This window comes from Oryzias latipes, chromosome 17, assembly GCF_002234675.1.
Source record: "Oryzias latipes chromosome 17, ASM223467v1".
In the NCBI taxonomy this organism is placed as follows: Eukaryota; Metazoa; Chordata; class Actinopteri; order Beloniformes; family Adrianichthyidae; genus Oryzias; species Oryzias latipes.
Genome location: NC_019875.2, coordinates 29,723,851 through 29,749,621, shown reverse-complemented (window position 1 = coordinate 29,749,621; position 25,771 = coordinate 29,723,851). Strand labels below are relative to the sequence as shown.

The following is a 25,771-nucleotide window of genomic DNA, read 5'->3' as shown; positions in this document are numbered from 1 at the left end:
TTAAGTATTCTGTTGATCATCAGCTGATTTGAACTCATTCAGATTTATTATCTAAATGTTCTGCTCCAGCAGGAAATCCCTCCCTTTTGTCTGAACGTTTCTCTTGTCCTCATAAAAAAAGAAAATAATTAACCCATTAAATTAATAATTAACTTGTAAACTTGTATAATAATTGTTTTTAACTATTATTTTTGGTAGCTACGCACCTTTTTGGAGATCCAGAACGTTTTTTAAACAGTATTTTATTTTAATATTTGTAATTTGATGCCTTAAAAAAGGTCCTTCATTAAGGTTTTGTCATTACCAATAAAAAACAGCAAAGAGTAAATTAAAACTATACAAAGATGTCTAATATTTTCTTTATTTTTTCCATTTCTAAAAAAATTAAATTTCATTTCCCAGCATTGTCTATTAATTTTTTTAGGGGAGGAACCTAACCATGATTGTCATTTAATGATAATGTTTACAAAAAACAAAAAAACATGATTTTTTTATAGTAGCCATTTATTGGTTATTTGCTCTAAAAACATATAAAGAAAAAGAAGGGTTGTTTTTTTTATTTTATATAATTTCTGCGTTCTGCAATAAAAACGTATTTGTTTTCCTTGTTTATAACATACTATCTAAAAAATCAACTCTGACTATATTAGCATGTCCCACGTTCCTGATTTAAACAAACACAGTGAGAAATGCTTTAAGTCAACAAAGATAAAATAATTTTGCCTTTTAAAGCTCAACCGCACACATTTATGGAAAACAGAAGCATGTTTTGCATATTGCATTCATCATAGAGGACAGTTTATTTTGACATGTAAATGTTACAAACGTTTACATAGCGTTTATGCATACTAGACAGGAGGTTAGTACAAGTTATCGCTTTCCCATGATGCACCTGCATCACCAGTGCTCCACATACAAAATCTTACAATTCGTTAAAAAAGAAAAAAAAGACATGGTGCTTTTTTTAAATGGCGCTGCAGACTGGTGGATCAACAGGTTCTGCACGTGTGAAAACAGCAGTGAAGTGCTTTAAATAATACAAACTACATCATCATTATTTAATTCAACTTTTTTGGCAAGTGCACAGAATAACAAAGTGGTTACATAACATCAGCAGCTTAAAACATCAACCAAAAATATACTTTCTAAGGGTACTATTTACAGAAAATTACACAGAAGTAAATGGCAGCACTGACTTTGCGTCGCCTGAATGAACACTACAGCCCCATCCGTGCTGTTGATGAGACGCTCTGTGCTCGCCCATCTCTGGGAGCGTATTTAGATGTTCAGTCCTTCCAATCATGAGCATCAGTTCCTATGGCAGCCAAGCAGAACTGAGTAGCTGGATGTGCTTTAGTAAAGTCCTTCAGTGATCTCACGCTCCTTCCTATGACGTCTGCAACCTCTGTCTGAACTTCAGCGTCTGTCCAAGAAAGCACTCCGAACATCTGAAACGGTTGCTATGAAACTGGGATTTCAGCTGTGAAAATAGAAGCAAAATTCATAGGTTACAGATTTATCAGACTATATTTGCTGCTTTATTTCTGTGGAAGTTTAGTATCTTTAGTGTTTTTTATCTCTTTTGTGAGTTCTAACCCATGATAAAATGTCAAACTGCAGATGTTTAAAGTCCTACTCCGATCATCTTTTGATGTATTTTCAAAGTGTTCCCAGCAGTCTGTTTTATTGTGATTATGCCGGTTTTAGCCATAATAAAATGTATTTTATTGGAACATAGTTTCTGTAGAGCAGCAGGAGTTAATTAGAAATTAACCTTTGAGTTGTGGGCAGGATCGATGGCGCAGAGCAATGCCCCGCCCCCGACAAAGCGGAGCTGGGAGTTTGTGGCCCCGCCCAGCTTATTTTCCACGTCACAAATACGATCTTTTACAAACGGCATTTTTTCATCTGCCCCTGAATCACAACAAACTCTCAGAAATGCAATTTTAAGCCTAATTTTCTGAACAAATGTCCTCCATCATCAGAAAAATGCCACAAAAACATGTTAGAAACATCAATAACCCCATTTCCATCGGAGTAGGTCTTTAAAGATAAACAGGCACTACTTGGTGACAAGAAAAAAACTGAAATAGAGAACATTTACTCAATAAAAAAAAGACGGAAGGACGTTTTGACACAAGGAAGATACAGACCGTCAGCTGATCGTTCACAGATGTAACCGATGCTGTCAGTGCAGTAGAAATCATTCCAGAAGGCCAAATGGATGAGGCCTGCACAATCTTCTCCATCCTCATGACCATGGGTCCAATTATCAGGCTGACCAGGCTTCCACATGCTGACAACCACAAGATAGATTCCTTAAACACAATACTTTTGTAAACTAAACAAATGACAAACATAAAGCCAGGGGTGAGCAAACTACAGCCCGGATGCCACATGCAGCCCTTTAAGCCTGCAAAACTTGAAAAAATTACACTGATAATCCTAGTTCCTGTTTTATTTCCCTGTATCGCTGGTGTCTCTCCATAGATGACGCACTATAAACACATTGACCAATGTTTGGGTGCAGAGAGGTGTTCTGCATTCTTGTGTTGTTGACACATTTGTTATTTTCCAACGTTCATGTGTGTTTTTTCCGAGTTGGACAGTCATTTTTCTGATCATTCCAGCACTACCTGAACGCAGCATTTCTCCCAAGTTTCCCTTTTTACCTGAGGATCATCAACCCTTCCATAATCACAATTACGATTCAAGATTCTTTGACGTAAAGTGAAAAAAGCATTAACGAGTTAAATGCCATTTCTGTGCACATAAGTGGTGTGCAGGTGCAAAGATATTCTCTATATGAGCGTGCATCCGCTTAAATACAGCATGACCAGATGCTGCTACTGTTCTAAACTCGTTACTTTCAAGTTTTGGATGAAGTAATATCATAGATATTACCATCACTTTCCTCTGAGTGTCATCATGTCAAATATAGTAGAAAATGCAGATAATGAAGTTATCTATTTGGCACTAAAATGACAACAAAAGTCACAGTTTTGAAATAAAAACTACACAAACTGCAAATAAAATGTACTTTAATTTAAGTTTTTCCACATTTTTTATTTTATTTTTCTTATGAAGCGGACTGCCAAAACACTCCATAGATCTGCTCCTGGTCCGGCCCTTCTGTAAAATCTTAGAACCCACAAATCCAAAGGTTTGCCCCCCCCCAGAGCCAGACATTAATCAAAGACTTGTTTTGGTTCATTACTCACTTGAAATCTGGTTGAGTTCCATCCACCCACTTCCAGACATTTTCCTCTTCTCTATCTGTGAGCCCCAACCAGAAGTAGCCTTTCTTTGCGATAGAAGTTTTCACGTATTGCTACGTAAAAAAAACTATTAACAAAGTTGTTTGTAAATGAATGATTGCTTTGTGTTAGTATTCACCTGTTCCTCCTCATCGTTGATAATGATCATATGAGAGGAAATGTTGGTGCAGAAGAGTTTGGCCTGATCAAAGTTGAGTCTCTGAGAACCAGAGGAGAAGAAGTAGCAGCTGTCCCTAAACCTCCTGAAGCCAGTTGGACATCCTGGAGATGAAATATCAGAACTTCCACTTCAGTTATGCACAGTTTGTGAGTGAACTCCAGATGATGCTTAGAATTGAAGCCCTCAGCTCACCTGGGTTTGGGTTTGGGGTGTGCAGAGGTGGGACCTGAGTCTGCTGAGGGACTGAGCTTTGTGCTATCTCTGTAGGTACTGGAGCTGGTTCTGTGGGTTTGCTGACGTGAGGTGGCCCCTGAGGTTGAAAAAATACAGGAGATATCGGAGCGGGCAGCCCCGGGAGGCCCGGAGGACCAGGTGGGCCAATGGGTCCAACAGGTCCTCTAGGCCCCTGTAAACCTGCCGGTCCTGGTAACCCTGAAGGCCCGGGGGGGCCCTGTTGTCCCGGCAATCCTGGCGGTCCATCTCTCCCAGGAAGACCAGGAGCCCCATTATCACCTTTGTCACCGGGGCTTCCAGGTCGACCTCCAGGACCCCTTGTTCCTTTACTTCCCGGAAACCCTGGAATCCCTTGCAAACCCTTTGGACCCGGTGACCCTGGTGGTCCAATAGGACCCTTGTCTCCTTTGGGTCCCAGCATTCCTGGCACCCCTTGGTCTCCTTTCTCACCTTTCGGTCCAAGATGGCCCATCAGACCCTGGAGACCTCTTTCCCCCTTTGGGCCTTTTGGACCTGGTGGACCTGAACCATAAAAGCAGCATTATGTAACAGTGGGTTGTGTTACTCCACTCCAAACCGTTTCCACGGCCCTTACCGCGCAGGATGGTAAAGTTGGTGATGAGCTGGGAGTGCCTGCTGTCCACCAGCTTCATCTCCTCCATCACCATGGAGAGGTTGCTGACCTCTTTGTCCAGTCTGGTCACCAGCTCGTCCTGCTGTGCTCGCAGCCCCAAACTGTCGGCCTTCGCCTCTTCCAGGCTGCCGTTGAGCGCCTCCAACAGGTCCGTATGTTTGATTACGGTTTCAGCACAAGACCTCAGGTCATTCAGGTTAGACACGATGGTCCCGAGGATGTTCCCGGAAAAGGTGACATTTGCCGTTATGTCTTTCATTTCACTCTCATGTCTGTCCAGCCGCGCTTCTATTTGATCAAACTTCATGGAGGTGGCATTGTAATGGTCTCTCTGGTGGTCCATCAGCTCTCGTAAGCTCTGGTCACGCCCCTCAGACAGAGTTGAGGTATTTTGGATTCGGCCTGTCAGAGCGGTCAGCTGAGCTTCTAAGTCATCCAGAGTTTCTCCGTTGGATCTGGACAAGGCGGAGTTGTTGACCGCCAAGACCTGAAGGTATTGGACTTTTTCCTGGAGCCACACCGCTTTGTTCTGTGTGCTTGAGGCGAGCTGCTGCAGGGTCTGATATTTATTCTTCAGCTTCTCGACTGCTTGTCCCGTATCTTCGACGGTCTTCTGCAGAGTGCTCAGGAGGTTCCACTGGAGCGCCCCGGAGATATTCAGCGCGCTGATGCTGACCTGGGTTTGACCCTGGATTTTCACCTGACCCTGCATCTCAGACTGGAGCGATGCGGTGTCTGTTTGGAGGTCATTGATCGTTTCACTGTAGGAGGCCAACGTCTGATTGATCCCTCGCAGCGACGCCGTGTTGCCCTCCAGGAAACTCTGTAGGGAGACATGGCCGTCCTGTGTTTTGTCTCCTGCTACTAAAAGTTCTTTCAACATGTGACTGTTGCTGGTCGCTCTGATAGAAATGTTCTGCAGTTGGCTTTGTAATGCGTCCAGATTTAATTTGAAGGTTTTAATGTTATTGGTGGTATTTACTGATTTCTCTCCCGTCTGATCATCTGAAACACCAACAAAAACAAAAAGAAAATCAAATAAATGCAGCATTATTTATTTAAGGACCAACTCTGATGAAAACGGTGTTTTTAACATCTTCTTGTGGCATTTTTCTGATGATGGAGGACAAATATAAAAAATATTAAGCTTAAAACTGCATTTCTGAGAATTTCTTTATTCAAACCGCTGTGAATCAGGAGCAGACGAAAAATGTGAAAACGATGGTAATTGTGATGTAGAAAATATGCTGGGCGGGGCCACAGGCTCCCTGCTCCAAGAAAACAACACAAGTTTTGGATTTTGGCTAAAAACGGCCTCATCATAGCCAAAAAAACACTTGGAATGCTTTGAAAATAATTGAAAGAAGATGGGAGTGGGTCTTTAAAAAGGTATTTGTGGTCCTGCCTTATGTAAACAGTATTATTACCTAGTTTCTTTAAATCTGTCTCCACAGCATCGATCTTGCCTCCATAATTTTGCATCCCTTCTGAGACATTCTCCATCTTCTGGACCACTAGGGCAAAAACGTAGAAAAACACACAAAATAAAAAAAAAGGACAGTGGTTACATGTCAAATCAATCGTTTTTGTTTTTTTTCCGTTTTCTGTTTTTCGGGCGTGGTGCAGAAGCAGAGCATCGACATCTGATCGCAGGTTTGGTTCCCGCCTTGGCCGCTCATGTGTTGAAGTGTTCTTGGGCAAGACACTGAGGGCCGCATTACTCCTAGTGGTTATAGACTGGCGCCATGTCAGGAAGCAGAGCAGCCATCAGTGTGTTTGAGTGGAACTGTGAAGCACTTCCGGCCAGGGCTGCATGGCGTGCATGGCGGTGCAGGGGTCAGCGTTCTTGCCTCCCCGGTCCGAATCCCAACTCTGACATATCTGTGAGGAGTTTTTTCCTCATGCATGCGCGAGTTTTCTTCTGTAACTCAGGATTCCTCCCACAATCCACAAACAGGCTTAGGTTCATGGCTGTATCTAAGGTTGTCACTTGGTGTGGATGTGTGTGTGACAGGGTGTACCCCCCATTTGTCCAATAGTACCCGGGTTAGGCTCTGACAGCCCCGTGACCCCAAAACGGACCCAGCGGGTTCAGAAAAAGGGATGGAAGTATCCGGCATTTCTCATTTCCAGCAAGGACCAGTAGGGGGTGCTGCAGTAGAGCCAGACAGCAACACAAACGTCTGATATAAAACAAAATCCAAGTATTACATCGTGGTTTACACATTTCACATCTGAAGTTTCACCAAATAAAAACCTCAAACTCCGGCAAATCACACTCCAACTCCAGCTTCCCTGCATCTGCGCTCACATCTGTGACTACAAGTCCTCTCCTCTGAGGTTTGTTTTTCTGTCAGTAGGAGGCCATCTGAAAACCCAACCAAGCTCTCCGTGTTATCATTCCAGGAGAGACAGAAACACACAAAAATAGCACACAAACAAGGCAAATAAGGCAAGGCTGTTGACCAACTGCTGAGTGCCTCTGCAGCTGGAGTCTTCTCACTTTCCGTTCTCTGGAAAACACGAGCGCTTTATTCAAAAAGACTTTCCAATATCCCCAGCATCCTCCTTCACGATCCCTGTCATATTCCACACATCGACGCTTCTGCAGGAAAAATCCAAACGGATCCGGTCGTTTGAGGGCCAAACACACAAAGGAGCAGAAATCAGTGGTTTCAAGCTATTTTAGACGTTTGCAGTTGTTTGCGAGTCAAACTGTGGTTCACGAGAAAACAAATTGCTACCAAGCCATAAAATCTTCTCCTGGCAGTAAAGTGGGGTTACTCTCCTCACAGTCATCTGGTAAACATTAGAGCTGAAGCTGCAGAACTGCAACGGCAAAAACACACCAAAACTGGAAACCAAGATAACCTTGAAGGTGTTTTTAAAGATATGCACAAAAACTGGTACATTTTTCAGTCCGGTTCATCATTCTGGGTATTTCAGTTCTCTGACACCTGGGCAGGAAAGTTTCCTCATGATTGGGCTAAGAAACAGCTAAAAGGGTTTTGAAGGATTAAGTTGAACCACAAATGAGCCGAATTGTCCAATTCCTGGGGCGATACGTTCCAGCAGAGCCGGAGATAACAGAAATTCCTCTTTGTCTCTATTCAATGGAACAGTTGAAAGCAGGAGAGCACTGACTGAACAGCTTGCACAAGGAGTTTCTCGTCAAAAACAGTATTTTTCCCAAACGATATCAGTTAGTCAGGAGGAAGAAGGATAACAAAATGAATGGAAAAAATGCCATTAATCTCAACATGACATTTAGTTTGGGTTAAGTCAGCAGCATGTTCCATGATGAAGAACACATTTTTTAAGGGTTAAACAGAAACTTTGTGGTAAAATAAAGTACAATTAATTGAAAAGTCTTCCAATGTGAGCACTGGCTGATCCTGTAAACACTAAAATCCAGAATCCTTAAGTGTTATCCCAAATGTTTATTTGGTGGTGAGGTTTCATTTTTCCTTAAAAAAGCAGTTAAAATATTTGCAAATCCAACCTGTCGACTCCTGTCGACACTGGAAGGTTGTGGGTCCAAATCCAGGGTTGAGTCACACAGACCTCCCTGACTGACACTCAGCACTAAGGGTGTCTGCAGCTCACTAACCCCCCCCCCCCCCCCCCCCCCCCCCCCCCCCCCAACGGGATGGCTCAAATTCAAATCCCTGTCAGTTCAAAGACATCCAGGTGCTGTTTGGTTGTTTTGAACTCACCTTTGTATCCGAGGACAGCCACCGCTATAGTGAGCAGGGCGCACAACACGTACAGGAGTGCAATGGCCGCCCTTAAAACCCAGTCATTCTTGCACTTGGTACACTCCGATCCCTCCTGGATTCCTGAAACAAACCAGGATCCGTGTCACAAACTGTCCACGGGGGGGCAAGTTGGCCCAAAGTTTGGATGTAAAACAATACATTTATGACCCAAAACGAGTCAAACATTTTCAACCAAGAGGGAAAAAACACAAACTTTCTGCTTTCTTCTCATATTAAAGCTTAGTCCAGCCTGTCTGACCTGGATCACTCTGTACACATGTCAGCCAAGTACAAAAAAACACAAAACAAACACAATGTTTAGACTGAAGAAGAAGCCAGAAGCTCTCAGAACAGAGAACATCGTAGCCCCCACAGCATCTGGTCTGCAGTAACGGCAGTTTGGGTCAATATTGGTTCTTCCCATGAATCATTAGCAACAACTTGTTGTTTTTTTGGAACTGTTAGAAAGTCCATCAGGGCTGTTACATCTGCAGAACCTATTGAGTATATTTGCCTCATTTCATCTCAAACAATTAGAATATTGTGAAAAAAGTTGAAAACTTCAAGTTAAAAACCAGAAACCAAAGCAGCAGGTCTTCTGTCAGGTCTGCAGTCGTGGTTGGATGTCCCACTGAGCTTGAGCGTCAGCGAACGCATCTTCAGCCGTTTTCGCCATCAGCGTGAATCAGCTGATTCGGAGGCATCTTTGCCCCGTTACGCAATACTTTATGTTAGTAATGTGTTGCGTAAAGGGGCAAAGCCGTTTTACTGTTTAACCTCACTGAGAAAAAACCTTTTCATAAAGTCCTTTTTTAAATAAGCCCGTAATTGTGTATAAAATAAAAGTGTTCTAAGAATAACTACACAGCTCAGGATAAAAAAACTACTCTTTGAACAATAACACATTTTGTGTCATGGCTTCATCTACTGTCGAGGTTTTTAAAAAGGAATTAAAGACACACCTGTTTAACTCAGCTTTTTATCAGATTTCATATCATATCTTTTCTAAGCTAGAATTTTTTGTTTCATTTTTTGCTCTTATGTTTTATGATGTTTTATCACAACATTTTATCGTTTTATTTGTTTAATCTAAAATGTTAATTTGTTAAGTCTAGAATTTTCATTTGTTTTACTCTTATATTTTACGATATTTGAACACATTTGTTTCATGTCTTTTAGCCCAGTTAGACTGTTTATGAGTGTTTTCTCACCCTTAGCTGGGGTATTTGTGTCTATGCTGACACCTCTGCAACAGGAGGACGGGGCAGACGGCGCCTTCTGGGTTCTCTCTTCTTTAGTCATTGCTCTTTGACTTGTGTTTGTTTTTATGTACAGCCCCTTGAACTGTTTTTTTTTAACATGAAAGGTGCTATAGAAATAAAATTAACATGAATTCATGACGTCCTCCCTCAGAGGTTCGTCCCGGAGCTTGTCCTTCCCCATGAGGGACGGGCATGGACATCCAGATGGGGGTGGGGGTACATTGTTAGGCCTCTCAGCTTTGGACCCCCACACATCTGTGCAAACAACACACCTGACCGCCTCACGGGGGGCCGTCTGTGCGTTCATGTGGATGTTCCTGTACGTTCCAAAAGCCTCGTTTTAGAAAAGTGAGGGACCCCCACCACCCCCCGACCCCCACAGAAACAAGCAGCTGTCCTGCTGCTTCATCTGAACTCAGCGAAGCTGGACTACGACGCAACAAAATGATGGGTCAGAGGCGGACTCCATCTTTGACCCCTTTCTGGCCACAAATGTGTGACTTCAAGCACTTCATGAAAATGTGAGAAAAGGAGAAAAATGTTCAGAAAAAACATCTGAGGTGAACTGGTTTCTATGTCTTCTGTTTCCAACCAAAATCAGTGACTCTCTTTAAAACACATAGTGACGGTCGGTGGAGGGCCAGCAGATCAATGAAGGTTGTAGAGCAACAGAACCAAAAACACAAAGGTTTGGCTTAAAGAAGCTGCACAGGATGTTCATGAAGGTTACGGTCCTAATATCTGAGACTAATGAGGCATCGGTTCAGTTTATAGGATCACAACCAAAGAGGAAGCTTCCGGAGAGAAACCTGCTGTCAGCAGGTCAGACGTCTTCTACAGAGGCTGGCAGCAGAAACCACTGCAGCACGTAAACACGCCAAGGTGTACGCTGAGTGAGAACACGAGGCCCGACGCAGTACGGCGGCCTGAACGCCAGCCGTTTGTTTCCCGAGAAGCAAACTCCAGACGCTGGAGTCATAACGAATGTTTACTGACCTCATGCATTCATATTTCTAACTCCTCTAATTCATCCTTGAAATACATCAAAACTAACGTTAAAATAACATCTGTGGGTTTGGGAGGAAAGTCTGATTAAAGAGCCTCTCTGATGAAAATGACGTTTTTAACGTGTTTTTGTGGCATTTTTCTGATGATGGAGGACTTTTATTTAAAAAAATTGAGCTCAACCCTGCATTTTGAGCATTTCCTTCTTCAAATCGTCGTGAATCAGGGGCAGACGAAAAAAAGAGAAGGGAAAGGGGGGGCGGGCTCACTCCGTGCCAACTGTCAGAGGTGAATTTCTAATGAACCCCTGCACGCTCTGCAGAAAATGTGTTAGATTTTGGTTGAAAACGGCACAAGCATAACTAAAGACCACTGGGAACAATTTGAAAAAAGATCAGAAGATGATCGAACTGATTGTGACGCAGGAAACTTCATCTGTGGTTTTAGGAGAAAAGTCTCTTTACAGGATTTATCCAATAATGCAATTTATTACCTTAATCTGAGAGGACAGAAATAAACTGAGTTCACTTTAGTTTTCAAACAGACAATGTACATTTCCATTTAGCTAACATGCTATTAGTTCACAGTAACTGACTCATTTTGTTCTTAATGTTAGAAAAAATATTAAAGGATGAAGGAGAGAAAAGGAAAATGAAAGCTGGAGTCTGCTTATGTCTGTAAAACAGATGTATTTCATTTGAACTCTGACTCAAAGGAAAAAGCCCCCCCCCGCATGAACCTGACATTAGACTTGGCTGCAGATTCGCCCTCATTCCCGGCCGGCCAGCAGTGGAAATTTCCATGGCAACACAAAGAGGGCCTGTGTGGAGGAGTGAAGTGCCTCTGTGAGAAGAGCCGTGGTTTTCACAGCATGTCATGTTCTGTCATGAACCTCCAGTCCTTCTGTCCCGACGGCTTTCCTGCTCCACACATGGATTCTGGGGGACTTTTAAGGAGCCAGAACTGACATCCAGCCTTTCAAAAGGTTGTGCCGAGGCTTTAAAGTGGTAAAAGTGCCATGTGGGACCCATTTACACATGTAAAAAAAAAAGGATGATTACATCTAATTGTGGTTGTGTAATTTCCATAGCAAGTGTCTAGCTGGAACTACTTTGAAAAGCGTTTCAGCAAACCAACACAAGTAGGGACACAAAAACACGCACTTTAGTCCACAAACATGTTTGGGGATGAAGACTTTTGATCTCTAGACAAAAGCCTTTCCAGTTCTTCCACACAAGGATGTGTGGAAGAACTGGAAGACAGGGGGATGAGACGGAGATGGCCAGAGGAGGAGCGGAGCTGGAAAGAGCATCTCCTCTCTACAGTCAGCTGACTTCAAAGGAGGCTCCAACAGGAAGTGGATATTTGTCTGACAGTTCCGTCAGCGCCGAAGATGTTCTGCAGACACCGTCACCGGGAGCTCCACAGGCCCACAGGAACGTTCAAACCCCACCGAGTGCTGACGTCCCTCCAGCCTCTGCCGCTCGGCGCCTGACAGAAGCCAACGGCTGTTTGCTGCATTCCCAGGAGATCGCCTGTTTACTGTTACAAAACCATTTCCTGCAGGGGATGCTAAAGTTGTTCTGAAGTGTAGGTAAAGAACAACAACGTCACACACACAGAGCCTGGAATTTATGGGGCAAAAATGAAACGGAAAACCATCAGTTAAAGAGGAGCAATCCAACCATTCACCTCCGTTAAAGCTGGATTTTTTTTAGGGTTTTGTTTCAGTTCAAAATGTAATTTGTGTAATACAAACCATAACAAAAGTTCAGAAAAATCCTTTTTATAATTTGCTAAAAAGCAAGAAACAATTAAGAAAAACCTTTCAGTTGGCTTATACTAAACCTGGTGTAATACAATAATAACAAAAAATAAAATCCTTCTCAATTTTAAGTTTTGGTATCAATCCTCATGGGTGTCTGCGGGTGAAAAATGGTCAAACCTGAACCAGGTAGACCGCACAAAATATCAAAGAAAGTTCGTGTACTTTTTTTCTAAGGGCATGCTGGGCGGTAGGAAGTGGGTGAGACGCAAGCGTGTCGTACAGATTTTTCTTTTTTTAACACCCCCGAATCCTGTCAGAAATGAGGAAATTACACTTACATATTGAGTGCACACCCCGTGTGTGCGGCATTCGTGCGCAGTCATTACGCCTTGTGCTATCTTGTGGGGTCCAGATGACCACACACTTACATTGACGTGCTCTCCCTACCATGACAAAGGTGGATAAAGGTGGAAAATTTCATGTAATCCATGGACACCAGTGAAGATCACAAATCATTGAAGAAAAAAGGTTCAGAGCACTGTATAGTGCAGTGTTTTTCAACCAGTGTGCCGCGGCACACTAGTGTGCCGTGGGAGATGGTCAAGTGTGCCGTGGAAAATTGCCCTCATTAACTGATCTAAAAACATTAACCATCTCCAGGAAATCAGCTCTTTGTTCATCCAAACAGGTCCTGATAAAACACTGAGGAGTTAGGAATATAAACGATCATAAAATATTTTTTCGTTGTGTTTATTTGATTCTATTAAAGACATTTTGATAAGAATGACGGTAACGCGAAATAGCTGCAGCTATAACTGTGTAAGGAAAAGTCCCGCAGCTTTTACTGTCTCCACGACACCACCAATCATTCTTGAAGGCTTAATCACATGTCATCAGTCTGACCAATCAGAAGTGGTTAAAGTCTCCACTTCCTTGTTCCAATTTAGCTCATAACTCAGTCAGTTCCGACAAAAACACCAGCTAAAGCTCGTCTTTAGCGGTGTAACTTTCCACAGAATCCGGTATCAGACCGTGGAACAAGTGAACAAAACCATGAAGCTCAGAGACGCGAGTCTTTCTGCCGTTTTCTCGCAGTTTTCACACTACATCTCCCATGATGCATTGGCTTAAAGGGACAGCGTCTTGAAAACACAACGAACATACAGTTTGTATGTAACTTAACTTTTATTACATCTTTTAGAAAAACATCTGCAACTTCCTGCTTTTTCTGCCACAATTATCACAAAAATGCACGTCAGATTGCCGGGGGGGGCTGTAGATCAAAACAGACTATGAGTTTCTGCTTTTTTTTTTTTCTTTGGGATGCTGGTGTGCCGCGGGATTTTTGTCAAGGTTAAAGTGTGCCGTGGCTCAAAAAAGGTTGAAAAACACTGGTCTAGTGGGTCTAGATGACCCAACTCCCAATGGTAAAGTGCCTCCAAGGCACGTTAATGTTGGGAGTGGGGTCATCTGGACCCCACAAGATAGCACAAGGGGTACTCGCACCTTATGCGTCTTACGGCTAGGGTGTGGCGTGAGAGCACGGTACGACAGTATCACCTGCACATCATGAGTGCGTGCAGCCTCCATTATTTTACAAACACTTCAGGATACACTAACAAAACGAGCATTAGTGAGCAACACTAGAAGTTTGGTGTGAAATGTCAAAGCAGTGTAAAACTGGTGAATCCAGCTCCAGGCTTTTTGGCTCGTAGTTCTATTCTGACAAATAACAACTTGGTGTCATAGAATCCACAAACCACAATGATTAACGTGTCCTCCGTGATCACTTTTCAAACGGTTAGCACGTCCGTGAATGAAAAACGGACACCGTCTAAATGCCACCACATATAGATGAGTCCCTGATTGGCAAAACCGGATATAACTTTCAACGCTCGTTCAGCGGCCGCCTGTGTTGCAGGTAGAGCCTGAAAATGGTCGTGGAAACATAGCCACAAGTGAACACCAGAGTTTTCAGGCAGAAGCCTGAAATGTGTTTTCACAGACTTGCTTGAACGGTCGTTGCCGATGGCGATGGCTCCTGTTCAGGTGCAGCCGCTCCCCTGTACGCCCCTCCAGGGACCCGGACAACCGAAAAACCTGCAGCACCTGTAGCGGTGCATGTAACTCAGGCTTTAGCACAAGACGTGTTTGACACTTTCAACGTAAACATCAATGATGTGCGGTAGAGAGAAAGATCTACTTTACTGTCCCTGGTGGGAAATTGCTCTGCAGAGCAGCAACCTGCAATGGCAACACATTGGGATTTAGTTAATGGTGTAACATCAGTTCTAGATCTGCATCCCATAATAAAGGCTGAGATAACTCATATGGAAAAACATGAATGTCTTCCAAAGCATCGTTTTCAGCTCGGACTTAATGAACGGAGACGGCTGGCCCCCTCCACAGTGAACCGGAGCGGAGCTCCTCCAGCACAGTCGGGTCACGGCGGACCCCCCCCCCCTCCGGTTACTACGCTTAACCGTCACCAGCAAGAATGCTAACAAGTGAGCGCTATTCAACGGGGGGAAGTTACCGCGGAGACAAACTCCTCCTTGAAATGCTGAGCCAGCCGTGATTGCTCGCGCTGCTGTTTATTTTGAGTCCCGGCGAACAGGTTTACGGCGCACTCATGTGGCCCCCAGTCCTCTGGCACATCTGGGTCTGGTTACGGCGCGTCCCAAACAACACTTGATCCAGCCGATCCGAGCAGAACTCTGCCTTCAATTTAGGCTATGGTGGCCGTTTTACAGGACGAGTACCATCAGAGTCCAGAATTTCAGAATAAAACGACACCGTGAGTCTCTGCAGGAGAGGGGGGCCTCAACACATCCATTAAACACAAGAAACTTACTGGAATATTAAACATAACTTTTGGATCAGGGCAGCCAAACATGGCTGACGACACACGCTGACCTCTGAAGCCGTGCATCAGAGGCTCAACACGGGTTTAAGTGTCCGTTGAGGACGGACACGTCTCTCTGAAGCTTTTTCACTTCTTTTAAATATTACTGTTTCATCCATAAGTTTCTCTGAACTGCCTTCCACTTTATTGGTATTTTCTGGAATCATTTACTGTCCAAAAATAAAACACGTGGATGCATGAACATGTCACCGAAGTTTGTGACTTTGTTTGAAGGAAAACCTGATTTTGATTCTCTGCCGTCAGCTGCCACCAGAAACCGCAGCAAAAACAGCTCTGAATCCAGTGGAGATGGAGCTGATTAGATGTTAGTGTCATCTCATCTGTGCCTGGTTACAAGAGAGCATGCTGGGACAAATGGCTCATATATTCTGACCCCGAGAGGCTTTTCAATAATCTAACAAGTGTGCCTCATTAGCAGCGCTGGGCCACTGAGCGGGAAATCCAACCCGTGTTTTCTCTCCTTTCTCACAGATTCATCTGCAGCTCGTTGGACGATGAAGGAATTCATTTTCAGAAGCAGCTCTGGCATGCCGGATGTTTTCACGTAGCAGAGAACTGGCGGTCCCTGACGTGCACATGCATGGCCCAAAATAAAGCCCCATGTTGTCCTTCTATGTCCACTGCTTATGTTATGTCATGAGTCTAGACAGAGAATCAAATAAAGCACTGAGGCTGGAGGACCAGCAGATCTCCTCTTAACTCGATAATAACTAGTCTGTGCTCCTCTGAGGCCGTAAAGCTGAAACTAAAGAACAGCGTTTACGGTAAAAGGCTTCTCCCTAAGTAAGACATCTTTACATCCATACATTTAGACAAACATGAAAGCCATAAACCACATGTATGAGTCTGACGATGACATACGAACTCCTCGCTCCTCCATCCTCCTCCTCATGGAGTCATTTTAGTTTCTGAGAAAAGGATTCAACCCGCCGGCCGGCAGGTTTTGCTGAGCTTTGATGGATGTGCTCTGACATTATGAGGGATGACTTCTTAAAATGAAATCCTCCTCAGCTCAAACACACGCGTGTACTCATGCAAAAGTACTTTGAAAACCTTTAATTCCCACAAAAACAGTTTAGGTTCATAAACACATTGTTCTCTATCTGATACAAATGAAAAAACATCCCTTTGAAGGACATTAAAGAAAGCAGCTTTTTAAAAAAATCCAGATGGAGGAGCAGCAGGAGAATCTGTAAGTACTTCTATAAAAGTAGCAGACAGAACGTCACTCTACAGCTTCTGCCCCTCATGGAGGGAAGGTCCATCTGAGCGTCATTCCAGCCTGTTGATTCACATTTATGGCAGAAAGTTTCTCTGTCAGATTTGCAGTGAAGCATAAAAAAAAAGACATCAAAGACCCACTCCCATGAAAATGGTGTTTTTGGGTGTTTTTAACGGGCTCTTGTGGCATTTTTCTGATGATGGAGGACAAATTTGAAAAAAATCAAATGTAAAATGGCCTTTCTGGGTATTTTGTTTATTCAAAGTGCTGTGTCTGTCCTGGGGGAGGATCCCTCCCCTGGACACCCCTGAGGTTTCTTCTTTTTTTCCGGAGTTTTTCCTTACCGATAAGGAGGGTCAAAGGGCAGGGATACCCAGTTTAGTTTAGTCTGTTTAGTTAGCTCAGTTTAGAATTTACCTATTGAATTCTATGACCTCATGCTTTTCTGAATACTATGCAACTGCCAGTGTGAAGCCCGTTAAGATGACTGTTGTTTTGACATTGGGCTTTATAAATAAAACTGGGTTGAATTTAATCAGGAAGAGTTAAAGAAAGGCAGTTTGAAAAAGCTGAGCTGGAACCTGGATCCAAACTGCACAGCTGGATGGCTCTGATGTTGCTCGCCATTTTTGTATCACCACTAATGTGTGTGTCACAACAACAGGCAGGCGGCTGGATGCAAACGCAGCAGACTTATTAGCTCAGCTAAAAGTCGCCAAAGCTAAATCAGGGTCGGGCTGGAAGGGGTCAATAACATGCATGAGGTCATCAGAGGAGAGACGGGGGGTCAGGATCAGGTTGAAACCTTCAACCTCAGTTTTTCACCAGCGATAAAATACAAAATGTGAATGACTTCCTTCTTTTCAGGAATTTTCCATAAATGTGCAGCATTGTGTCAAAGCAGCAGCTTTACCCGTAAAAAAAACAAAAAAACATGAAACTCTAGAACCAAAACTGCATCATAATTTCTCCACATTAAGAAAATATTTAAATAAACTTTACAACCAGATAAAGTTCATTGAGATCAGGGTTTCTTTTTCAAAGATGATCTGGCCAAGAAGTTAGCAGCATAGGTCATTAAAGTAAACCGACAGAAGCAGAAAAACACGGGCAAATACATTAAAACAGTTTTAAAAATCATTTTTAAAAAAACGCCATGTCACACAGCCACTATGTACATTTCACGCATTAGTCATGAAGGACATTTCGCTCTTCCGTGTTTCATGCGTGATTTACGTCCTTCAGGGTTCTTGTGTTTGTCGATGTGCACAGATGTCCGTTGAGGGTTTCAGCTTTGCGTGAATTCGGATTTGAGCTTACGCATATTTTACGTAGTTTACGCACAAAATACACGTATAAACTACATAAAAACTCTGACGCAGTTGTGCGTGATTTTTTTGTGAGATGCATACACAAATTAGTGTCTTTCTACGACCATTCCATGTATGTCTAACAGACTTGTCACGCACGAACCACCAATGCATAATGTTTATATTGCGGACACGGAGCACGTATAACGTTTAAATTATGTAATTGAATTACTAATAATTTGCATATAAAGAGCACAATAATCACAAGCGGGTCATGATCTATGATGACTTACGTTTTTTTGTTTATTTTTACTTCTTCCTTGGTTTTAACATGGTTCATTCGTGATGCATCTGTGAAAATTTCACGTAAAGACCACAACTTTTCTAACTTTTTCCACAAATATTAACCTATGACCAGTTGTCAGCCGTACAATATGCCCAAAATCTACATAGTGGCTCTTTGACACTGACCTTAAGACAAAACAGAGATGTAAGAGTGGGAAACACAAAAAGTAATACATCTGAGGCACATGCAGTGTTCGAAGGACTCTCCTTAATTTTTAAGCTAATACGTTTGGTGCCAGAGGAATAAAATCACACAGCTTTGTCTCACTTTCCCATGAGCCTCCAACCGCTGCGCTGGTGCCCAGTCCAGCACTAAACCTGCCTCCATCAACCATCTGCCAGGCTGGATTTCCGCGGTGAGGCCTGCTGGGTGGCCTGAAGGAAAATCAGCAGCAGACAGCCGGGAATGAAGAGCAGTTTGTGTGGAACTCTGTCCCGTCTCTGCACCTTCAAGCTTCATGGTCCACCAGAACCAACAAACCCACAGCACCAGCCGGCCAAGTCTGACTGCGCTCGGCGAACCTGAAGCTCAACCACACCAAAGACAATGTCCACCTGTCTCTCTCACATTGACACACGCTGTACTTTACTAAAAAAAACACAAATCCGCAGTTTGAGATTTATTTGTTGAAAACAACAACATCAGAGACGAAAAAGAAAAAAAATGCACGCAAGTACAGAGCAACAGACGGATGGATGGATGGATGGATGGGTGAGTGGGTGGATGGGTGAGTGGGTGGATGGGTGAGTGGGTGGATGGGTGAGTGGGTGGCAATATTTAACCAGGAAATCCCTTTGAGATCTGCAGATCTCTTTTTCAAGGGATTTGTGGTCAAGAGTCAGATAATAAGATAAATCACTTTATATAATTAAAACAGTAAAAACGATTAAAAACAAAAGGATCTGATGGTTTCATCTTCAGGTCTTTCAGAACAACATCAAGCTGAGATAACGTTCTTAGATGTAGTGGTTGAATTGTCCTTTGTAGAGACTGCCTGATGCTGACTTGACTGAGGCATGTGGGAGTAAAATACCCCATCATCCAGCAGAGGAAGGAATGTCGCAGCCACAGGTCTCGTCCTTGCATGGCAAGAAAAACGTAACTGGTTTCTGAAGTAAACTCAACTTTAGATGCAGCTTTTGTTTTGTTTGTTTTTTTGTTTTTTACCAGAGAATCAACATAAAAGACAATATGTCATCTATTAATAAGTTCAAATAGTGGAAAGCATGAATGAAGTAGCCTGTTGGGGCCTTATGGCTCAGTTGGCTGAACTGAACTGGCACATGGGAACCAGGGTTTGATCCGGTCCCCAGCCCGGATAACATGCAGGGCTGTGTCAGGAGAGTATCTGGAGAAAAACTCGGTACTGCTTTCTTTTACAGTGCAGTACTTACAGTGTACTTAGGTGGTTTTTACATGGTACTTATTGTGTAAATACTGGGTACTTTCAGGGTATTTACATGGTACTTTTTATGTGACTTACTGGGTACTTACATGGTACTTTTTTGTGTCTACTCTGTACTTACATGGTACTTACTTATATATTTATGTGGTACTTTTTGGTTCATACCTATGTGGTACATACTGGGTATTTATATTATACTTATTGGGTATTTACATATTGTGCAAATGTGTCTTTTGTGGTACTTACCACATGGAAGAACAACTACTTTATTTGTGCTTTATTTGTACTTGCCTTGTTCTTACATGTGGTAAGTACCACAAAAGACACCGTTGCACAACATGTAAATAACCAGTAAGTATATAAAAGATACCCAGTATGTACCACATGGGTATGAACCAAATAGTACCACATAAATACACAGTAAGTACCATGTAAGTACAGAGTAGACACAAAAAAGTACCATGTAACTACCATAAAATGTACCATGTAAACACACTGTAAGTACACAGTAGATTCCATAAAAATGACCATGTACATACCCTGAAAGTACCCAGTAGTTGCACAATAAGTACCATGTAAATACCACTTAAGTACACTGTAAGTACTGTACTGTAAAAGAAAGCGTTACCAAAAACTCTTTGCCAAACCACCTGATTGGCTGTGGCGACCCCTGACGGGATGTGCTGAAAGGTGAACAGAGTATAGTTCGTCTGGACATCCTTAGGTTAACGTGCACAGCCTGTATGTGCAGCATTTAGTCAGGAACCAGTAGTCGCATCGTACGACAGCGTCACTCAAAGGAGCGTGGAACTGACATGATCCTAATGTAGACTTCTTTATCCACTTACAACACCAACGACAATGAAATTCCATTTCCACGACATCCCTTGAGGTAGCTAAGCCACAAGCCAGCAAATAGTAGAGGAGCCTTCCTGTATATCCCATAATCCCTTTGTTTATCTTACAGCCCAATCTAACGGTGACAGTGCAACAAAAATGGCGAGCAGTACAGGAGGTATCCAGCCGTACAGCTTTGACGAGGAAAACAAAGACGTTGATGGATCTGTTGTCTGAATCGGAAAGAAACGCCCCTCCGTCACTGCTACAGGCTTTTTCAAACGGCATTTTTCCATCCGCTCCTGATTCACAATAAGGATTTGAATAAAGACTGACCACTAACATCCCAAAAGCTGGGCCGGTTCCACGGTTCCACATTCAGCTTCCGGATGTCTTCATGTGACAGCAAACAAGAGATCTTGTTAGAAATGCCAGAAACTTCAAACCTCCTTGTCAACATTTCTTAAAGTTTAGAAACTCAGGACATTTTGAAAGTTCCATTTATAATAATGTGGATGAACTGGAGCCAATAAAAACTTCCGCTCTGTCAAACTGCTCTAGGCATGTTCTGCTATGTTCCTTTGCTGCAGCAGAACAGATGTTTCATTAAAACTCAAGTTTGGTCATTTCAAACACTTGAGATGTTTGGTAACTGGGGGGAAAGAAAACCCTCTAAATCTTAAAAAATCATCGGGCTAAAGCATAAACAAGAAGAGCGCGGCACGGTGAGCTGGTCGCCGGCCAACGCAAGCGCAGCCTGAGGAAAGAAAACGCTCTCCAGCCAGTCTGAAGCGGGACAGCAGGCCGTCGCTGCAACACAAAGACCAGAGTTTTCAGGAGCCGGCTGCTGGGTTTCAAAGACAGGAAGCACTGAAGTTTGCTTTGGCCCTCTCTGGAGCCAGGAGGGCTTCCGGGAAGTTTTGCAGCGATGCTAAAAACTCGCAGAGCTTTATCCAGGGGAGAAAGAAAGCCAGTTTAGATGCCTCCGTTATTGTGAGCCATTCTTGTGCTGGAGCCAAAAGCTGCTGTGAATGCAGAGTGTGACAAACATCAATTACGTGAGGGAAGACTCCCCATAAAATGACAGCTGGTTGCAGGCGTGTAGTTAAATCTGGAGATGCGTCTCCTGGGATGCAGCGCAGAGGGGTGTTTGGCGGTTGAGGCGGGTTTCACTTAAAACACCAGCAACTTCTAAATTTAAACGACTCACAGGAGCAGAAGTCTCATCTGTCATGTCTGATGTTTTTCTCAGAGTTGAGGGAAACTCCTCTTTTCACATCCATATGTTCGCCATTTACCAACACGTAAAGTTAACGCGGCTGAAACACAACTTTACCCACAATCCTCACATCAACCTGCACCTCTGGGGGCATCCGGGCAGTTAATGGTTTCACATCACATCCAGCTGATCAAACGCATGAAATTGTTCACTTTATCTGTTTACATGCTGGTCGTCATAGAAACTCCTTTACATTTAAAGGATTTATCCGTCTGTAGAGTAACATAAAGACACGACTTCAAGGCAAAGTTCAGACAGAGGAGTTCATTCACTTTTGAAAGAAGTCTAAACATGAAAAGTTGTATGAAAATATAATAAATATGAATCAGTTTTAGCCTTAAATCCAAAAGGAGTTTATACAAATATACACCTCGTGCATCAGAAGATTCATGACCTTCTGTTGGAACAGAAAAATCCGTCCAACGTAAGAGACCTCCGACTCCGATCGGTTTGCTCAGCTGCTGGACTGGACAAGATAAAAAAATAAAAAAATAACTAAAAGTTGTTTAAATAGTAGAACTTGTTGGACAGTTCTTATCCTGTTCTATTCAAATCTATTTGTAAAGATTCTTACATTTTACCACTGTATGGTATGGACCATCACTTTAAAAAAGTAATGGATTACAGTTACTCACTACCTAACGCAATAAGTAACTGAGGTAGGAACTGATTTACTCTGTTTTACAAGTAACTATTTATAGTAACTTTTTGCATGATTTTAAAAAGGTTAACATTTGAATGTTTCTGATCAGTTTTCATTTGTCATTTGTAATAAAATAAACTTTGACAGAAGCAAAAAGATTGTTCTGTACTTAATTTTTTTTCTTTGTAAAAAAACTAAACAGTTAAAGACCATAAAATTAGTTTAAATCTATTGATTGATATATCATATTCTAAATACCAGGGGCCTCATTTATAAAACTTTGCGTAGGATTTGCGTCAGAAGTGGCGTACGGATGAAACATAGGACGTGCGTACGCACAGAAATATTCGGAGTTATAAAACCGTGCGCACGCACATCCTATGGAGTTTTCCCTTAATAAATCACAACCAATTCTAAATGCTGAGCAGCTTTTGCGGCCTCATGACACGCCCATGTTGTTGTTTCTCTTTCGGCTTTTCCCATCAGGGGTCGCCACAGCGAACAAGTCGCATGGTTTACTTGGCAATGTTTTACGCCGGATGCCCTTCCTGACGCAACCCTCTCAAAGCAACCGGGCTTGGGACCAGCACAGAGGTAGAGAAGGGAATAGGGAGCAGCCTGGAGTCGAACCCTGGTTTCACGGACGGAAGGTGCCGCAAACCAGCACAAGCTAAACCGGCTCCCCCTCATGACACGCCCATAGTTGCCCATAAATAGTCCGTGAAACGCCCACAAATGAATATTCATTGATTGTGAAACCATGCCAAACACGGAGAGAAAATCAAAAAAACGTAACTTCACTCAATGTGAAGTAGAAGTTATCGTTGGCGAGGTGGAAAAGAGGAGAATAATGTTGTTTGGAGGGCACAGTGTGGGCATTACTAACGCCAAAAAGGCACGTGAGTGGCAGACGGCGGCAGACGCTGTAAATGCTGCAGCCTCCCTCACAACCTCGGACCGTGGTTAAATAAAAAAGAAAAGGTCGAACATCAAAGTCAAGGCAAAAAAACGTCTAGCGCTGTACTCCCCCCCCCCCCCCCCCCACACACACACACACACCCGTGTCTGCCACGGAGCTGACCCCTCCTGATGAGAGACTGGCGGCAATAATTGGGGAATCCCTTAGTGGAGTGGTGACTCAGGCGCAGGGGGACACCGACGCGCCAGATGCATCGGGTGACACACCCCCAAAAGCCCGCAGAGGTCCAACAGGTCGGCTCGAGGAAGTGGGAACCGGCTCATAAGCCACTCGTCCTCGTTTGCCAGCAAGTCTTCTTGCTGTCTAAAGATGCGTTCACTCCCAATTCTTCCATTTGCCACATCTTCTAAGAGTGCAAGATCAGCCATTGTGCGTCATTATGCATTGTGATGGGGCATTTTATTTCCATCTATTTAGTTACATCTGACAAGCTACAGATGCCGGTAATAATCGACGTGGAAATGGGAAATTGTAAATGTAATTTCTTGTTGCTTTCTGAATGGTCGAGACATACGCCATACATTGTTTTATCAAAAATAAAACAAACTAAAGGCATTTGCATGAATACCATAATTCCGTACCTTATGAAGAAATGTTTTACTATGAAAACAACTTTCCCCAGTGGACAATTAATGCATCTCTCTCTATCTATCCATCTGTCTGTCTGCACCTATATCTGCTCCGCCAGACGGACACACTGACGGGAATATCAGTTCTGTACATTATTTCGTTCTGTTAACTATATTATTTATGAGGATGAATTGCACAACATGCCAATATTGCAGAACATATTTCACTTTTCTTTCTGCAAATATGTGTTCATTTGAATTTCTGTTGTAATTTTCGTTTGATTTTTTTGTTTGTTTCACTGCTGATCGATCAAACGGGTGTTGGTGTAGCTGTTAATTGTAAGACTTGCTTTGTGAAGTCTTCATGTTATTTCTGAGAGGCAGGATTGTCATTTTCACTTTCACGTGTTTCTTCCATCTGCCGACGGTGTCGCCGTTTCTCATTTCACCCGTTTTTGTGCGTACGCCTGGGTCAGAGCTTGCGTGAAGGACCGCACATTTTCCCGTCAAGTTTGCTTTTTATAAATCTCAACTATTGTGTAGAGAGTGGCGTACGCCTTCTATTGTGCGTACGCAACGTTTATAAATGAGGCCCCTGAACTTCCAAGTATTTTCTTCATCCATCATTCATCCATCCATCCATCCATCAATCATCCATCTATCCGTCCATGAATAGATCCATCCATCATTCTACAGAGACCATAAGGATGGGAAACTTGATCCTCCTCAGCTGGGAGGTAAACATCTAAGGGTTTCAGCAGATGAAGGTACCCTGTCCCAACGGAGAGCCGTCTTTCTGACTCTGGCCTGTTTGAGTGTGTCAGCCATTTGTCCGTGAATAAAGTCTTCAACCAGAGAGCTCAGAGTGGACCTAGCCTTTGCAGGTAACCTGCAACAGACCCCCACCAGTGTCACAGACTGACACCAGGATTTCCAGGTGCCACTCAAGCCAAAAGCCCCCCCCCCCTCTGGTTATTTCATCTGTCCTGGACTTTTTCCTTTCATTTCTCTGAAGTAGCCCCCTCCTCCTCCATACCTCCCCCTGGTCTTTATTAAAAACACAAGCATGTAATCTTTCATTAGGGTAACGGAGCACAGAGAGCATGCATGCCTGCCTGGAGGGAGCAGTAACTAACAGACAGGCATTCTCAAAACATTCTTCTCTGGTAATAAAGTCCTGCTTAAATTAAAACCACTAGCTGTTTTGTTCCCAAAAATAACTCCGGCAAAGAATGTGACTCCTCAGCTCAAAATAAAACACTTGACACCCCCACATATGACATAAAAGAGAGAGTTAATGGAAGCAAAAGCAGGACACCAGAGCCCGTTCATAAGAAAGAAGGACCGAGGGGAAAAAAAGTGCTTTCTGGAATTTCTTTGGCTTGTATTTTCTTTTTCCGCCCCCTCCTTCCTGTTCTTGCCTAGCTTGGCACTTTGCTGACACAGCACAGTGCAGACCTGGACCCCAAAAGCAGCATACCTCACCTCTCCCTCCTCCTGGGCTTGTAGTTCTACACCCAACAAACGGCCAGCATGGATCCAGGTTCGGCACCTCCTGAGAGCTGCACTCCCGCCGGCAAAAAACGGCTCACGGAGCAGCAGAAACCTTTTCTGTCTCAGCACTTTGGTCCGGTGGCTTCACTAAAAATCTGTAACCTGTGGATGTTTGGACTGAATCCTTCTAACACGTATAAAAGAAAGATTTCTGAAAACATCTGAACTGCACAGGAGGGGTCATCTGGTCGGAGGTGGCGGAGACACACGACGCACAACACGCTCCTAAACACAGACGGCCTTGAGCGCCGTAACCTGACCTTTGGGATGGGGTCGCTCGAACCTCCAGGTTCCCACAGGGTTTACTTTTAGGGAGAGAAAATAGGCAGCAAACGGTAAAAATGACAGATGGGACGTCGGTGCCAAACGTGCATTTCTGAAGCTTCCAGCTCCAAGCTTCCAAAGCGGCCTGAGCCCGGTCCTGAAGATCTACCGTCCTGCCTGTTTCCCAGAACTCCCTGCATCAGGTTACCTGGTCATCCAGTTCAGGTGTTTTCCGTCAGTTGGACCGAGGAGACACCCCAGTCAGCAAAAGAGAACCATGGCCTGAAAAAGGGGCACTTTGGCTATTTGTATCATTTTTACCTGATATAATCTACCCA

At 43.4% G+C, this 25,771-nt stretch overlaps 1 protein-coding gene across 2 annotated transcripts in view; it reads right to left on the bottom strand.

Annotated features, from left to right (window-relative positions):
• Window positions 1–765: 765 nt before the first annotated feature.
• Window positions 766–25,771, bottom strand: part of LOC101162555 (collectin-12) — a 29,014-nt gene continuing 4,008 nt past the window's right edge. Inside the window, exons 1-9 of one of the 2 annotated variants that reach the window (XM_023965216.1) lie at window positions 8,279–8,562; window positions 8,023–8,145; window positions 5,734–5,820; window positions 4,268–5,311; window positions 3,631–4,194; window positions 3,397–3,539; window positions 3,222–3,331; window positions 2,154–2,296; window positions 766–1,480 (exon numbers count right to left, since the gene is read on the bottom strand). In XM_023965216.1, coding sequence (XP_023820984.1) covers window positions 1,461–1,480; window positions 2,154–2,296; window positions 3,222–3,331; window positions 3,397–3,539; window positions 3,631–4,194; window positions 4,268–5,311; window positions 5,734–5,809 — 2,100 coding nt within the window. In that variant the 5' untranslated portion in view covers window positions 5,810–5,820; window positions 8,023–8,145; window positions 8,279–8,562 and the 3' untranslated portion in view covers window positions 766–1,460. Of the gene's footprint in view, window positions 1,481–2,153; window positions 2,297–3,221; window positions 3,332–3,396; window positions 3,540–3,630; window positions 4,195–4,267; window positions 5,312–5,733; window positions 5,821–8,022; window positions 8,146–8,278; window positions 8,563–25,771 lie in introns of those variants that run through there. The other variant, XM_023965215.1, reaches the window with a different exon arrangement.